The following is an 18,836-nucleotide window of genomic DNA, read 5'->3' as shown; positions in this document are numbered from 1 at the left end:
GTGAATTGTGTGCCATTGTCTGGCACTAGACAATCAACCACACCAAACCTAGTGAACAATTCGTGAAGAGCACTGATTGTAAAATCTGTTGTTGAACTTTTACATCGAAATACCTCAGGCCATTTTGAAAAACTGTCTACCACCATTAAATAATAGTTTCCATCCAGTGGGCCTGCATAATCTATGTGTATTCTTTGCCATGGGTGGTCCGCTTTAGGCTATGGGCTAAATTGTATTGGGGCGCTTTTGCAGCCAATGCACATCCCTTACACGACTTTACTGTGCCTTCTATATCAGTGTCCATATTCTTACAGTAAACGTAGGACCTCATAAGGCTATTCATTTGCGTAGCCTCAGGGTGCCCCATATGGAAATCCTTTAGAATTTTCTTTTGTAGTGTAGCTCGGATTACTACTCTTTCTTGGTACAACAGTACCCCATTGCACATAGAATAATTTTCTGCCGCTGATTCATCCGATTTAATTTTTTGTTTCATTTCTTTGATGAAACTATCTTCTTCAACTTCCATTATTATATCTTCCAAAGTGACTGGTAGTTCCTTGATCATATTACATAGTATTTGTGTATAGTCCTTTTCACTTTGTAGTGACGCTATTACTGTGTCTTCTCGCAGTTCCCTTGATTTTGGGATTAATCACGACAATCTGTCTGCATGACTTAACTTCGCAGATGTAAGAAATTCCATACTGAAATCGTAATTCAGTAGAATGGTCCCCCATCTTTGCAGTCTGTTGGCTGTGTAAGTTGGTAGACCTTTTTTAGAGCCAAAGATGGTTATAAGCGGCTTATGGTCAATTTGCAATTTAAACTTACGACCGTGTAAAAATCGGTGGACTTTTGTAACACTGAATATGATCCCCCAATGCCTCCTTTTTGATTTGGGAGTAATTCTCCTCGGCAGGAACTAAAGTTCTTGATGCATGGGTGATCAGCTTAGTGGATTCATCAGACATCTTGTGTAGAATGCACGTTCCAATCCTTGCATCAGTTGCGACAATAATCTCTTGTTTCGGATTGAAATGAGTCAGGGATAAATCTGACGTTAATACATCTTTTAATTTCTTAAACGCTGCCTGGCACTTAGGCGTGCAGCCCCATTTTTTGTCCTTTTTTAATAGTACATTCAATGGTGCACGCAATTTATGCTTGTTCTTAATAAACATAAAGCAACTGGCCCTGACGGCATCCCAATTATAGTGTTAAAAAAGCTTCAACCAGAACTTGTTCCCATACTTACAAAACTGTTTAAGCGTTGCCTTAAGGAGAAGTGCTTTCCGACTCCTTGGAAAACCTCATCAGTATGCCCTGTATTTAAGAATTCAGGTGATAAGTCATCTCCCTCTCAGTACAGACCAATAAGTCTCCTGTGTGTTATGAGTAAGTTGCTGGAATCCATATTAAATAGAGAAATAGTCAACCACCTCAGCAGAAACAATCTTCTTAGTGACACACAATATGGTTTCCGTTCTGCAAGATCTACCGCAGATGTGCTAACGGTTATATCTCATAGGATTAGTGAATCTCTTGACAAAGGTTTCCTTTCTAGGGCAATTGCCCTTGACATATCAAAGGCCTTCGACAAGGTATGGCATAATGGCCTACTTCACAAGATTTCCAGCTACGGTATAACTGGAAATGTTTTCTCAATCATTAAATCATTTCTCTCTGTGGTCGATGGACAAAAATCAGAGGCCTGCAGTATTAATGCTGGAGTCCCTCAAGGGTCAATCCTGGGCCAAACTCTCTTTAAACACATACTTAAATCATTCGTTGACATCTATGCTGATGACACGACCATCTACAGCAACACATCAAAGGCTGTAAATGACAAAGTTCTCTCTGATTCTCTCTCCTCTGATCTCGAGCACGTGGTTCAGTGGGGGAAGACGTGGCTGGTTACCTTTAATGCATCTGAAACCAAGCTCCTATCTTTACATCATCAACGCTCTGATCCCTATCTGGCATCAATTGAAATGGATGGCTCAAGTCTAGGAGAAGCCCCGTGTTTTGACAAACTTCTGGGTTTGTTCTTTACTCCTGATCTGAAATGGAACACATACATCAAGCCTGTTGCCAAGGTCGCTGGAAAGATGGTGGGATTCTTCTACCGCTCCAAAAGATATCTCACTACTGATGCAATTCTCTATCTATATAAAAGCCAAGTACGTCCAAGGATGGAATACTGCTGCCATATCTGGGCAGGAGCTGCTAAAAACAGCCTATCCTGCCTTGACAGAGTACAAAATAGACTTCGTGGCTTAGTGGGGGATGCCCTTTTCTCTACCCTGCAACCTCTCTCCCACAGAAGAGACGTTGCAAGCCTATCTTTGTTTTATCGTTATTTCCATGGCAGATGCTCGTCTGAACTCCAATCTCTGGTCTCCCCTCGCCAATCTTTCACGAAAAACACCCGTCTAGCTGAATCCACTGTGAAAAATTTCCCCTACTCTTTATCTGTGCCTAAATCAAAACGTGGATTCCACGAACAAAGCTTCCTTCTTAGAACTGCACGCCTGTGGAATTCTGTTCTGTGCCTAAATCAAAACGTGGATTCCATGAATAAAGCTTCTTTCTTAGAACTGCACGCCTGTGGAATTCTGTTCTGTCTGCCTGCTTTCCACCTGACTACAACTTGGATGTCTTTAAGTCCAACGTTAACAAATTCCTAATGAACCACCCTCTTAAGTAAACACTTCATTAAATCTCCACACTAACATACTGTACTTGCAATAACCCTTATCCCTGAGTGGCTTCTGGGCCTTGATAAGTGGTGACCATTGTGTAAAAAAAAAAACAAAAAAAAAACCCATTTGATAATAGTTCACGAGCTCTAAAAACTCTGCAATGTAGTTACAGTATGAGGTTCTAGCATGTCTTTTATAGCTGTGGACCTGTCTGGATTGGGTTTCCTCCCGTCCTTATCTATGATATGACCCAGGCATTTAATTAATTCCAAAAAAATACCTGCTTCCTCTATGTTTTGGGAATCTTGCTTCATTTTCACAAACCACTGAAAATCTTCAGCCAGTTTCTGAAGCGTCAAATCAGGTTCTAATTCCAATTTATTTAGAGCAAGCCGTCTCATATCGGCGTCTTTTGTGGCTATTAAACCTTGTGTGAATATTAAGCATTTGAGATTGTCTGCCATTAATGACAACAATTTTAAATCGTCACGGTGCTTATTAACTATAGACGCAAATGTTGTATAGTCCTGACTCTCCTTACGTGTAAGATTCATGCATTTCCATCTTTTATGAAAAAGGCTTCTTTTTGGATAGTATAACTCCATTAATAGTTTGACTGCCTCATCAAACGACAATTCATTGGTTTTTCTTGGTAAAATATAGTCCACGAATTTGTTATGTTCGGATGTACCTAAGTTCCGTAACAATAAACAAACCTTTTGATCCAGCCATGCACTGCAATCAATTTTAAAAATGTCTTCAAATCTTCTGAAATATGCTTCAAACATTAGGTCTTCCTCAGGAGCATAGTAAAATGTATCAATAGCTGACCAGATCGCATTTTGGGAAAAAGCTGTGCTGGTTTCTTCTCCGCTGTCCTTATTCACTAAAACTTGCGTTATCAAATCCATTTTTTTATCTGACTGGTTTTGTTGCTCTAAATGTAATTTTTTCAATTCCAATATTTGTTCATTCATTTCTTTCCTATCTCTTCCCTGTTTTTCCTCAAAGAATTTCATTAAATCTAACTGCTTGGTCAATATTTGTTTGTTCATTTCTTTCTTTTCTCTTCCTTGTTTTTCTTCAAGAAATTTTATTAAATTTAACTGTTTGTCTTCATTTTGTTTCGGTATTGCCAATTGTTTCTCTTCGTTTTGTTTATGTATTGCCAATTGCTTTTCTCTGAACCTTTTTTCAAGTTCTAATTGTTGACTGTTGGAATTTCACCATTTCCAAAATTTGTTTTGCAAACTCGTCCATTTTGATTTTTTTCTTTTTTAAATGGTATGGAATTACTTAATGACAAAATGAGTTTTTCAGAAACAACACAATTCGTTGATTTACTTTTCCTATAGTACCAACTCTATAGAAAAAAAAACCTTTGCAAAATTCGTACTTGGTTATTTAACGAATATTTCTTTCATATATTTATTTCCTCGTGTGGCAATTTTTTTGAGAAAATAATTTGGCTTTGCATTCATAAAGAAAGCAGTAGATTTCGTTTGTCATTTTTCAATTTTCGTAACGTGTAGGTACTGGGTTCAATTCCTTGTTGATCCTACACATTTTTTTTTCTCTTTTTTTCTTTAAAAAGAAAAAGTTACTTATCTATGAAAGAGAGTTTATAGCATTTATTTAATATTGGCTATCCTTTTTGATCTCTGTGCAAAAAAGAATGTCCTTTTCTCGTTAACACTTTATTTGTCATGCTTAGTGAAATCATTTTTTTTTTCTCTTCAACGAGGTCTTGTCGACCAGTAAAAAGTTTATTTTAATTGGATTAAAATCCGACGTCTTTTTTAATTTGTGCAAATACTCGCTTTAGCCAATAAAATAAAATATATAATTTACTTTTGCAGGAGTTTTTTTTATCCTTTTTCCAATGCTAATGCCTTTTAACCATAAGACATATTAGCAAGACATGCTTTTTAGAACGACAAAGTTTTTTTTTTGTACTTACTGAAAACTCGGTCTCATTAATTCAGTAGTAATGATTCTCCACGCAATTCATCATATGAATTCTGTTTCAGCTTGTAGTTTACGGTTTATTAGCTTCTTTAACAGCAAGATAAGGCTTTTTGACGACGTCTTTGTAAAACCCTTTTTTCGGTAAGAATTATAGTTCTTTTTTCGAAGTGTTCTTTATCCCGTATTTGTGGATTTTTATGCTCGAATGTTGGGTTTTTTTTTCCCCAATGTAGACAAGTAGTTTTTCCCATTCTTCACTGAACTTTTGAAAAATAAATACTTTCGAATTTCCCCCAAGTGTAGGAAAAAATTATTTTGAATATTTGCGTGTGTTCTTTTTTCTTGAATCCTTTTGGTCGTCAACTGCTGTCTTCTAATAACTGTTTGATTTTTAGAGTGAATTCGTTGCCCGAATATTCGTCATTCAGTTGTTGTTAGCAATTATTGTAGATTGATCCAGGAAGTTCTTGAATCGGCCTCGTCAGCCAGTTGTTGTAGACCCGTGCTAGGGGTTACAAATGAAAGAAACCACAAGTAGTGTAAAGTGTATAAAATATATGTATTTATCATAAAGAATACAGGAGTCACTAAAGTGGCATGAGAGGAACGTGTTTGTAGCATACGGTTAAACATGGTATGAATCTCTCCATTTAGTCTCTGAACCCAGTGTTATTCATAGGACTGGTTGATTCCACTTAGTACTCAAATAGGGGTGATTTGTACCCCACAACAATATATATATATATATATTATAAGATTTGTTATTATTTTTTATTAGTGATGTATAAGTGGTTTTGAACCATTACTTTTCACTTTCCTAAGCAGTGAAGGGGGAGAGTTACTTCCCCTTTGTTTACATTTTTAGCATCACCTTCTTTTTATAGGACGTATTTTTTATTTTTCAATTTTTATTATTTTTATTTATTAAATTTTTATTTTAAATATTTTTACATGCATAAAATTTTATCTATGGACAGGTGTTTTTGGGTTCACCCTTCATCAGCGTGGATCAACCATGATGGTTCATCCACACTGATGAAGAGTGAACCCAGAAACACTTGTTCATGGATAAAATTTTAGGCATGTAAAAATATTTAAATAAAAATATTTAGCACACGTATGGAAGTGGTACACCCTCTATATTTTTTTATTTTCGCCTTTTTTTTTGGCAATTTTTTCAGTGGATTATAATTGAATGGTCTACCAAATTATAAAAAGACAAAATTTTTTAAAAAGTCAATATTTAAATACTTATGGGGGTGCTCAGTTTCTAATGTAATGTTCTAGTAAATCGATCACTCATTTAAGAACCACTCAGTTTTTAGGCCAAATTTTGTGAATTTAGCCCTTTTTAAGAAGTTTGGCCTTCAAAAATTCTTTTTGGCTTTTTTAAGAATTTGGCTTCAAATTTGCCTGATGGATACAGTTTTACAATATGCTCAATCCAAAAGATTAATTGCACAGAACAAGTTGTGTTTATATGGGCATGCTATGTCCATTAAAAAATATTCAAAGGCAAAAATTGATAAACTTTGCTGGAGATGCTGTAAATGTAAAAAAAAGACTTACCTTTAAAAAGTTGATTTTTAGGGGTATTTGGGTCTATATTCCATATTGTTTTCACTAGTCACTATAATTGTTTTTGCATATGCACAAAAACAAACATGGCAACCAGTGAAAACAATACGGAATGCAAATCTGAACACTTCTAAAAATCAACTTTTTAAAGCTAACTCTTTAGTTGGAACTCTAGTGCACATTCATTGTCATTAGATTGTAAATGTCGGGTGACAAAACTTGAAGAATGCATATTTACAACAACAACAAAAATCGTCCGAGCAAAGCATTTGTAAATGTCGGGTGACAAAACTTGAAGATAACCATAGATATTTATGTAAAATAATCTGAGAAAGCGGTTCAAAAATGGTCAAACTGGTTAGAAAAGGCAAAATTCGCGAAATTTGGCCTAAAAATGTTGAGTGGTTCTAAAATGGATGATCAATTTACTAGAATGTTGCATTAGAAACTGAGCACCCCTTACAAATATTCGAACATTGACTGTTTAAAAAAATTTATTTGATAATCTGGTAGATTGGTGTCCATTCAGCTGAAAAAAAAAAAAAAAAAAATCTTTTAAATACAGGGGTGGGGGTTGACCGCTTCCATATGTGCATCAAATATTTTATAAATAAAAAAATAAAAATTATATCCTATAAAAAGAGTGTGCTGCTAAAGATGTAAACAAAGGGGAAGTAATTTCCCTTCTTCACTGCTTAGGAAAGTGAAAATTTAATACAAACAATAACGATTCAAAACCGCTTATGCGTTGCTGATAAAAAATAAAGTAAAAAAAATAACAACAGATTTTATATTTTAAGCAGTACAAAATCGTGCATGAAGTTTGACGAGATTTGTGGCTCATTGGTAAGATGCTGACAATACGGTTGTATGGTCAATCCTTGTTGATGGTTGACCCATACTAATGAAGGGTGAACCCAGGAACATGTGTCCATAGATAAAATTTTATGCACATAAAAATACTTAAATAAATTTTTTTAAATATTAATAAATAAAAATAATAATAAAAGTGATATATATTAATATATATATATTTGTGTGTGTGTATATGTGTGATCAGTTTCCAAAATTGAATAAATATTTAAATAAAAAAAAGAAACAATAATGTTTAACAATTTAAAGTGTTAAACAACATGTGTAAAATGTCGGAATATCAAGAAAAGAGTTAAAAATACTTGCGTCATCATGGATTGATGGATCTGCTCCATTTTGCAGCAACATTTCCACGATGTCCTTATTTCTGGCGTCAACAGCAACCATAAGTGGTGTGAAACCATTCTGAAGACAAAGACCACAATTTACAGAATTAAAAATCAGAACGATTCCAAGAATTGGCATTATTTTCTTATTTTTAAAACACAAAAACGTTTATTATGAAAAGCTAGGAATTTTCAAACCAAAATAGCGTGACCAACTGTTCTTCAAAACAATTTGCAACCAACTCCAGGGACCCAACAGAATTAGGATCTATTTTTGTAATTTACAACAAATCAGATTCTTTCTTTGAATAATAGTTTTTCTGCTTTAATCTAATAAAGCTTAGAAACCCTCAGTAACGTAGGAGAAAAATATAAAAGACAAACTTAACCTTGACTTAAACATTGTCAGGGCTGCTGCGACGAAAATGGGATCGTTCGTCCATGCTAAAAGATTACTCACACCTGAGAGTATCCCATACCTCTACAAGACCATTATTCCCCCATGCATGCCATATGTGGGCTAGTGTGTCTAGTACTAGTCTCTCACTCTTAGATGGTTAAAAAGAGAGTTACTAACTTGAGTAGAAGGCTTTACAGCATCTAGGGATTACAGTGTAAGGGTGGGATTTTGCTGCTTGTCAAATTAGTCGGAGATATTTACATCAAGGGGGTACAAGTGCTTTGAGTTTGTTGGAGCACATTCCATTGAAATACTTGTAAAACAGAAAGAGATGCCACATTTCAGTGATGCGACAGAGGTTGGAATTTGATTGCTAGTGCAGGACCTATTCACAAACCTAATAAGTCCCGCATGTATAAATATTACATTCTTATTAAAATTTTCCGTGTAATCATGCACTCTGCTAGGATTCTCTCCCACTAACCTTAAATGGGTGTGTGGGTGTGTGTGTGTGTATATAACACTAGTAGGACCCATTAACCAGCGCTGCCCAGTGGAAGCATGACACCCCCTCCCCCTTGTAAAACATTAAACTACGGTTGTTGTTGTTAGTGGCCACTGCCGTCCCTGGACAATTGTGGACAATGGCGGCCATGGCCGAAATGAAATAATCTGCCTTCCACTCGTAATTAGTGCTGGTTTTAGGTGATAACCTGCAGGTATTGTTTGATTCTAAGAAAAGCAATTAAGGGAATGCGTAAATCAGTATGAATTAATAAAATTATGAAAAATGGTCTCTTAGAATAATAATAGAAAAGAGAAGTTTTCAAAGTCAGGGATTCTCACTGTATATTAACTGTTTAGAGTAATCAAAATCAGTGGTAGCAGTCCTAGCTGTTTCCATTTGTTGTTCAAGTCTTCCTCCTCTTTTCAAATCTTCCACCAATAGTATTAAATTAAACTCCAGTTTTACGTCCTCTTTTTTTTTTTGATGTGTAAAACAAAACAATTATCACTTTTTTATATTCCTTGAGTAATGTCATGTTAAGAACGTCTTTCGGAATAGACACCACCAACCTCCCAATGTTAAGAACGGCTTTCGGAGTAGATACTCCATTTTTTTTTGGGGGGGGGGAGGGAGATATTTGCTCCAAATGTAACCGTGATATTCGTTATCAACATACCCACCCCTCTTAATCAACATAGTCGAAAACCTATAAATGTTTTCATTTTAAAGAAAATTGTAGAGGTGGAGCCATTGTAAAAATTTAACCCCCCCCCCCCAGAAAAAAAATTAACATGTGTAGTCTCGATATTCAGTCCAGAACAGAAAATTAAATAAAATACTCCACAGAAAGCAAAATTGGTAAAAACACAAATATATAACAAATAAGTGTTTCGGTAGCCAATGAAATTTACGTTAAAACTGAAGACTAGGTAATCGGTGAAAAATATAAAAGTAAATCAAATCGTCCACAGGAATAGTAAATGCAAAAAAAAAAAAGCAAAGAAAAACAAAACAAATATAGCATCCCGTAATCACTCGATAATCACTCCAAAACCAAAAAATAAATCTTGCTACCCTTAAAAGTTTTTTTTTTTTTGTCAGGGCTGGTAATTGGGCAGGGGAGGAGATAGTCCATCCATCCATCCAGCACAGCCATAGTCAAGATTGAACTCACTACACTAATCTTGTCAGTAGCTGAATACTTGATGCTTCGCCAGGGCTATCAAGGGTATTTTTTATTGTGACACCATCACTAGATAGGGTGCTTACCATGGCTTAAGAGAGTCCCATCTACCCTCAAGAAAACTGGTATTTTATCTTGTGAGGAGATAGTGGCGTGTAGGTATTTTGTGCATGTTTATATTCCCAGACCGTTGCTGTGTTTACATTTTTTTAGAGTGTTCCGGACGTGAAAGCAAAGACGAAAAAGACGGTATGTATATATATTTTTTTTACTTATGCCCGTATGTTCCAGTAAATAAGGTTATCAATATTTAATTGTCTGTTTATGAGTGGTTAATATGTTTGCATTTGCTTTTTTTTAATTATCTGTTTATGAGCAGTTAATATGTCTGTATTTGTATGGTACTATCGCTTTCCCGGGGAGGGTTACTTGGTTGAGAAATGTTCTGGGAACGCAACCAGCTCCCTGGGGGAATAAATGATATCCAACAATAGGCACATGTTGAAAACATCAACAAAAATGGGTCGATATGACGTCGGCTATAACTGGCTAGCATGGGTCCCTTCTTCATTGTGTTGTTACAGGCTTCTTCCCATCATCAGCATTAATGGCATGCTTGAATTTAACGCTTGTACAAAAATAGCAAACAAATGGATTTTTATAAAAATATAATTTATTTAAGATTTAACAATGAGGAGCATATTTTTATAAAACCAGTTAAAATCAGACACATGCTATGTGGCATCTGCCGACCCCAGAATGCAAACGCCAACAGTTTAAGAAAATTAAATTATATTTAATTCTCTCTATCTTCATTGAAAGAGAGAGAAGGGGAGTGAAAGAGAGAAATAGAGAAAGAGAGAGATGCGTTTTACGCAATGTTTTGTTTTCGAATGCCATGTTGATGAGTTCTCCAGGTTTGACCTTTCAAATTCTAAGGTCTTATATCATTTTTTTAGCACTATTGTCTCCTGTAGAGAACGACGCCATATTGTAAAGTTTTTGAAGTGTTCGTTTATATAAGAAATATTTTCATTCCAGAATATGAGAAATGACAGGTCTCAGCCAATAAGAATATATGCCAAGGGAGCCGTTATTATTTATGAATCGGAAAGATTATGTTATGTCTATTTATCTATGGGCCAATTATGATCGGTGTACTTGCAATATCAGCCAAAAATGTAGATTTCCCTCCAGTGTTGACTAATGGTGGTGGGAGGACTAAATACTTATGGGGAAAAATAGGAACTCGTTTCTCTGAAGAGTTTCGATTGCGATGGTGTTACTCCTAGAATGCAATGTAGCATTTTATTATAACGACCTAATGAGTCTGAAATTGTGTTAGAAAGTTACATAAGATAATGGCTAATAGTCGAGACATATTGAATTTGTATGTGGCATGTGTTATTGCAAACCTATAATAATTTGGTCCAGAGGGGAATTTCTGCAATCATTTTATTATACAGGAGATAATGGAAATGGTACTCCATGCATATAACTATACATGAAAAGATACTCACTATAATACTCTTAACATTGACATTGAATCCAGAATCAATCAATGATTGAAACAGTTTTGTGCACTGGTTACTTTCCAATAATTCATAAATCTGAAACAGAAAATCTTGAGCAAAAGAAGCTTATAATGAATACATTTACATTTAAAACTTTTTAATTAAAAAGAAAATCCTTGCATATGAGATTTCTTGTTATTACACATATTTTCATTTCAAAATATATTTGTTATAAACTTTATATATATATATACGAATATATATATATGAATATATATATATGAATATATATATATGAATATATATATATATGAATATATATATATATATGAATATATATATATATATGAATATATATATATATATGAATATATATATATGAATATATATATATGAATATATATATATATGAATATATATATATATGAATATATATATATATATATGAATATATATATATATATGAATATATATATATATATATGAATATATATATATATAAATATATATATATATATGAATATATATATATGAATATATATATGAATATATATATATGAATATATATATATATGAATATATATATATATATATGAATATATATATATGAATATATATATATGAATATATATATATGAATATATATATATGAATATATATATATATGAATATATATATATGAATATATATATATATGAATATATATATATATGAATATATATATATGAATATATATATATGAATATATATATATATATGAATATATATATATATGAATATATATATATATATGAATATATATATATATATATATGAATATATATATGAATATATATGTATATATATGAATATATATATATATATGAATATATATATATATATATGAATATATATATATATGAATATATATATATATATATGAATATATATATATGAATATATATATATATGAATATATATATATATATGAATATATATATATATATGAATATATATATATGAATATATATATATATATATATATATATGAATATATATATATATATATATATGAATATATATATATATATGAATATATATATATATATATATATATATATATATATATATATATGAATATAGAGAAAATAAAAAGGAAAAAACCGTATTATGTGTTCATCAACGTTTCGTCTTTATTTCGAGACTTCCTCTGGAAATAAAGACGAAACGTTGATGAACACATAATACGGTTTGTTCCTTTTTATTTTCTCTATTTTGTCGGAATACTATTTCCATTATTTTCATCATATATGAATATATATATATATCTATATCTATATATATATATATATAATATATATATATATATATCTATATCTATATATATATCTATATCTATATATATATATATATATCTATATCTATATATATATATATCTATATATATATATATATCTATATATATATATCTATATCTATATCTATATATATATATATATATATATATATATATTATTTTTAAAAAATGAATACCAACAATTATTTTTATACCTGGAGACACTAGTGTAATCATCAGTGTAGGAATTCATAATTACTATTGGTCAAGAGACTTGAACTCAGTCATAAAGTCACCACTGACTTCATAGGCCAGTATTCTACCTCAAGATATCTAGCAATCAAAACAAGAATTTAAGGAAATTAAGTGCCTACATATGCCAAATCAGCGAACATACATAATAAACAATCAGGAAGTATTCAATGATGAGAAGTCAGTATGTTGTATTTGTGGTAAAGTGAACAGCTTTTTTTCCTTATTCCCTAAAGAAGGTTTAATTTTAATTTTTTAAGGGGCTTTTTAGCTATATATTTTAAATAAATATTAAGAATTATTTTTATACCTACCGACACTAGTGTTTCCATTCTTACGCAATCATCAGTGTAGAAAGTGATAATTACTGTTGATCAGAAGATTCCAACCCAGTATATATATATATATATATATATATATATATATATATATATATATATATACAAAATGGGTTAAGAGATTCCAACGGAAGAAAGATGTATATTTAAATAAGGGAGTAGTCACCAACAATGTGTATTTTTTAACATTATTTTATTATTCCGTGTCTTGGTTTTTAATTGAGAATTATGTTTGGATCATTGTAATAATGCTTTTAAGTCATTGAAATCGTTTTTACGCGCTTTTCAGACGTTCTGTGAAGCGTCCTTGTCAGAAATTATTTTCAAATGTGTTGGAGATGTAAAAATGGCAATTTTCTTAGTTCATTTGAAGTGTTTCCAAGGGGTGGAGGCTTATAAGTGTTTATTATTCATTGGCATGTTCAATTTTTATTACTCTTTTATTGGGTTTGTCCAGGCTGCTGACCTGGCTGTAGTAACTCTCTCTTTCTGCTAGTGTTTTTCTCTTTTCCTTTAGGGTGGGGTAGGATGTGTGTGTGTGTGTGTGATCCAAACATAATTCTCAATTAAAAACCAAGACACGGAATAATAAAATAATGTTAAAAAATACACATTGTTGGTGACTACTCCCTTATTTATATATATATATATATATATATATATATATATATATATATATATATATATATATATATATATATATGTGACAAAAATTCTAAGGTGATGTTAATCTTACCATTTATTTTTTTTAGCATGTTAAAATGTTCAATTCTTAACAGCATTTGTTTTGTAGTGCAGAAACATTCATAAAATTATTATGTCCAGTTTTTAATATTTTCCGCCCTGACTCAACAGAAGAATACGAACTCATTAACTTTAAAAAGAGAAGAAAAAAAGAATTTGGGGCATGATTACTTAAATCAAAAAAGATTGCAAGAGTAGTTGCAATTGTATTTTATGATATTTATGCCATCTTTGATTTACAAAGAATACATAAATATCATAAAACACAATTACAACTACCCTTCTGATCTGTTTCGGATTCATGTAATCATGCCTATATTCTTTTATTTTCTTTTAAAGTTCATGGGTTACTCCCCCGACTGAAAAGCTATTTGTAAGAATTTCATTTGAGTTATAATGCTTGCATGAAAAAACAGTCCGAAAGGACGTCGAATTTAACTAATTCTTTTTGTACAAATTATATATGAAATTATTTTCTGCAAATAATTATTTCTGTTGATAAGTAAATGATCTCCGATTTTTCATTAATCATTGATTGCTTCTTGATTTGAGAGTAACTCGGTTGTTCCAGATCTATCCAGCAGCTGAGAGAGGCAGCATATCAGACATTACCAGAGCACTTTCAAGGGAAGAACTCAACCACAGCGCTTGACAACCAATGGTCAATCAGCACATTAAAGGTATTGCCATACGGACTTAGGATCGTGAACGTTTTGCACACTCTAGACATTAGAGTGGTAATTTTCAACGACCAGTGAGTGTCTAGTTACATTTGGAAGGGTCCCATTAGCAGACAAGTTAAAAGTGTAGCCATTGGGACTTAGGGTTGGTGCATGTTTTCTTGCCTGTCTGTTAGGCCTGGCCCCAGTGCGTGTTGCAAACTAGACCAGGTTTCACTGTCACTTTCATTGCTATTATGCACTAATTTATTAATTTGGAAAGGAAATGTTAACTTATTACTTGAGGAATCAGAGTTTTCAATTTAATTATTTTTAGTGTCCAATCATTTATATCGGTTTTAGTTCTCTCCCACTACAAGAACTTAGACACCAGGGTCGGAAAAAGGGATTGAGAAGTCAGCACCCCAAGGAGAGGCACTGAAACCTTCAAAAAGTGCCTGGGTAGCCCGTCGGCATTCCCCGGTAAGAGCGCTTCATGCGATTAGCAATGTATTTACCCCTTCTCGGTTCATTACAAGAACGGTCTAATCTCTGTTGATTTGGGGGGCCGAATTTACAGCCGTCTAAATTAAACTAAAAACGCTCTTTAAATCCGTTTGATATAAGCGAAAAGGCCAGTCTAATGATGGCGGCCAACAAATTTGGAATAGCAGCCTCTACGTCAGATAATTCAGTCTCGCCAAATGGGGTTCATTTTACTGTATAATATTAAAGTCAAATGATCACGCAATTCTTGACTACATAACGGACAGCAGAATTAGTAACTATTTGTACCTATTTACAATGCCTCCCCACGAGACAGAGTTAGACACCAGGGTCGTTTTTTAACGTGGAGAAAAGGTACAAAAATAAAAATTGTCTCAGTCGTGAAGGATTTCTCCTCCACTGAAAGAGAACGAGAAATGGAAGTGTCGCATTCATTGTACCTATTTACTATGCCTCTCCACGGGACAGAAAAAAAAAAAAAAGAAAAAGTATAAAATAGCTTAAGAAGTGGGTGATTATTTTACGTCATAAGCAAAGTGAGTCCTTCCTCCTATTTGTTTGTTTCTTAGCTTTCCTCTCAAGGTACTAACACTAAAAATACTTTTATTTTTTGTATTGATATTGTGGGGGCAAATAGTAAAATTTAATCTACTTAAAAATTATATTTCAATTTTTTTTTACAACTTACATCAAATGAAAATATTTCACCGCGAATTTTCTCCTTCTGCTGAGACGAATTGACTGACACCAACGATCTTTGCGGATCTTTCTTGCACGATTCATTCAATTGCGGTTCAATCGGCCTCACCGTCGTTATATTATCGGGGTTCAAATCACTGACGTTCAAATTATTGAGACCCGCAACCAAATTATTTTCATCTTTCGCTCCTTTTTCTTCGTCTAATTTTTCCCGCTTTGGGGTTCTTCGTTTTCGCCGGGGCATCGTATTATTAATGAAGGGTTTTCCCCCCTCTCTTTTCAGTTAAAATTTGTGTGTGTGTGTGTGTGTGTGTGTGTGTGTGTGTGTGTGTGTTTTTGTTTGTTTTAATAATATACAAAAACCGTTTCCTATTTAAAACAAAATGTTTAAAACTTAAATCGTTGTTATATGGCTACAAAATAAACATCTTATAAATGAAATAATCCCCAATGTTTGATTGTTTTTAAATAATTGAATTTCGTTTGTTAAAAGGCGTCTTTGTTTTTAAAAAATATTTGGAAAGAAAATACGTGACTCCAAACTTCTACGAATAAAAGAAGACGTTGTTTTAAAATATCGCTACCGTAAATCAATTTTGTATGTAAACAGAGACACCCCTCTCCCCTGTTTTTTTTTTTTTTTTTTTTAAACAAATACGTCAAAAGAAAAACCTGAAATTTAATTTTGACATTTGTTGAATAATAATAATGTCGTTACAAGAAAGTATTTACTTGAAAATTAAATGATGTCACAAAGGATGGTAACGTTTGACAACTTTTGAAAGATAAAAACTGATTTTGTGACGCCGTCCATTTTCAAGTAAATATATATTGTTCTGGATTCATTTAGAACGTATTTCTCTCCCACTGCAAGTCAGTCTCGGAAAGTAGGATAGAGAAGTCGGTGCCCCCGAGGAAGGGCACTCTGACCTGCAAAAAGTGCATGGGCAGCGCCATCGGCATTTCTCGGTAAGGGCGCCTCAGGCGATTAGTAATACCCCCACAACCTCTATCTCACAGAAGAGATGTTGCGAGTTTGTCTCTGCTGTATCGTTATTTTCATGGAAAGTGTTCGACTGAGCTTCAGTCTATGGTCCCCTCCCCCTCGCCAAACTTTCACAACGAACACTCGTTTAACTGAAAATACTATCAATAATTCCGCTCCCCCCCACTCTTTATCTGTGCCTAAACCTAAACGTAAATTCCATGAACAAAACTTCTTTCTTAGAACTGTAAACTGCACGCCTGTGGAATTTTCTTCCGTTTTCCTGCTTTCCAGCTGACTACAATATGGTTGTCTTCAAGTCTAACGTAAACAAGTTCTTGATTAGCCGTTCCAATTGTTAACAAATTTACCGAATTTCCATTTATTAACGATTACCATATTGTGCAATTTCTACTGTACACTCTTTAACCCTAATCCTCGAGTGGCCTTGATAAGTGGGGATGCCTATGTAAAAAAACAAAAAAAAACTTTCTCAAAAAGAGAAGGCAAAACCTGTAATCGTGGATTGGGTAGAACTGCATAGGAACACTATTATAACACAATCGACAGGAACTAGGTTATTACAGGAATGGTCTAATCTCTTGATTTTTGTGTCTGAGAATTCATTTAGGAACTCGTTGAATTATCACGATTAGCTCTGATCCCCATCTGGCATCAATTGAAATGGATGGCTCTCGTCTAGGAGAAGCCCCATGTTTTGACAAGCTTCTGGGCTTGACCTTCACTCCTGATCTGAAATGGAACACGTACATCAAGTCCATTGCCAAGGTCGCTGGAAAGATGGTGGGATTCTTCTACCGCTCCAGAAGATGCCTCACTACTGATGCAATTCTCTATCTATATAAAAGCCAAGTACGTCCAAGGATGGAATACTGCTGCCATATCTGGGCAGGAGCTGCTAAAAACAGCCTATCCTGCCTTGACAGAGTACAAAATAGACTTCGTGGCTTAATGGGGGGTGCCCTTTTCTCTTCCCTGCAACCTCTCTCCCACAGAAGAGATGTTGCAAGTCGATCTTTGTTTTATCGTTATTTCCATGGCAAGTGCTCGTCTGAACTCCAATCTCTGGTCCCCCCCCCTCGCCAATCTTTTACGAAAAACACCCATCTAGCTGAATCCACTGTCAAAAACTTTCCCTACTCTTTATCTATGCCTAAATCAAAACGTAGATTCCATGAACAAAGCTTCTTTCTTAGAACTCTGTTCCGTCTGCCTGCTTCCCTCCTGACTACAACTTGGATGTCTTTAAGTCCAACGTAAACAAATTCCTGATGAACCGCCCCCTTAAGTAGACATTTTAAATATCCACACTAACGTACTGTACTTACAATAACCCTTATCCCTGAGTGGCTTCCGGGCCTTGATAAGTGGTGACCTCCCTGTAAAAAAAAAACAAAAGAAAAAAAAGCGAGCAGCAAGCAAGACCTTAACACATTCAAATGAAAGAGCGGACATAAAAAATGGCGATAAACAAAAATGAAGAAAAACTTGGGTTTGTATTACTGTACACATAGATTCGATAAAGTTGTCAAAAAACAAATATATAACAAATAAATGTTATCAAAGGCAAGATAAGTTACTTTTTTTTCAAACTGGATATATTTTTTGTGTTTTTATTCAATGTAACATGTTTATTCAGCTCGAAAAATATACAGTGTTTCCCGATGTATTGGAAAATTCAAAATGGCGCCCGACTCTCTCTTTAACACGGTAAGTTTGGGAAAGGCGTTATAAATAAAAAATTAGACAAAATACTGCTAGAAACTCGCTCAATATATGTTACCGTGACATAGGTTGACATATATTCGGTGGGTTTTTAATAGTATTTTGTCTAGTTTATTATTTATAACGCCTTTTCCCAAACTTACCGTGTTAAAGAGAGATTCGGGCGCCATTTGGAATTTTCCAATACATCGGTAAACACTATATGTTTTTCGAGCTGAATAAACATGTTACATTGAATAAAAACACAAAAAATATATCCAGTTTGGCAGAAAAGTAACATCTTGCCTTTGATAATATTTATTTGTTATATATTTGTTTTGTTGACAACTTTATCGAATCTATGTGTACAGTAATACAAACCCATTTTTTTATATTCCAAAACAAACTTGCCGTTTTTTACCGGAAGGCCGAGGCCATTTTAATATTCTTTTAAACTTAAAATGACTCTTCCATAAAAAATGTCTTCATAATTTTCATAAGTTTATTTTCGGAAAAATTAAAAATTAAAAAGGGTACTTCTACACTTTATCGCCGAA

General features: G+C 33.4%; 1 protein-coding gene across 1 annotated transcript in view; it reads right to left on the bottom strand.

The window, feature by feature from the left end:
* Positions 1 to 16,252, bottom strand: part of LOC145239988 (uncharacterized) — a 104,008-nt gene extending 87,756 nt beyond the window's left edge. The window contains exons 1-3 of the mRNA XM_080103571.1: positions 15,559 to 16,252; positions 11,062 to 11,151; positions 7,431 to 7,529 (exon numbers count right to left, since the gene is read on the bottom strand). Of these exons, the coding sequence (XP_079959697.1) occupies positions 7,431 to 7,529; positions 11,062 to 11,151; positions 15,559 to 15,813 (444 nt within the window). The 5' untranslated portion in view covers positions 15,814 to 16,252. The remainder of the gene's footprint in view (positions 1 to 7,430; positions 7,530 to 11,061; positions 11,152 to 15,558) is intronic.
* Between the last annotated feature and the right edge of the window lie 2,584 nt (positions 16,253 to 18,836).

The sequence above is a fragment of the Euprymna scolopes genome, chromosome 2 (genome assembly GCF_053919585.1).
Source record: "Euprymna scolopes isolate OS-2025 chromosome 2, ASM5391958v1, whole genome shotgun sequence".
In the NCBI taxonomy this organism is placed as follows: domain Eukaryota; kingdom Metazoa; phylum Mollusca; class Cephalopoda; order Sepiida; family Sepiolidae; genus Euprymna; species Euprymna scolopes.
This window is presented reverse-complemented; position numbering and strand designations above follow the sequence as displayed.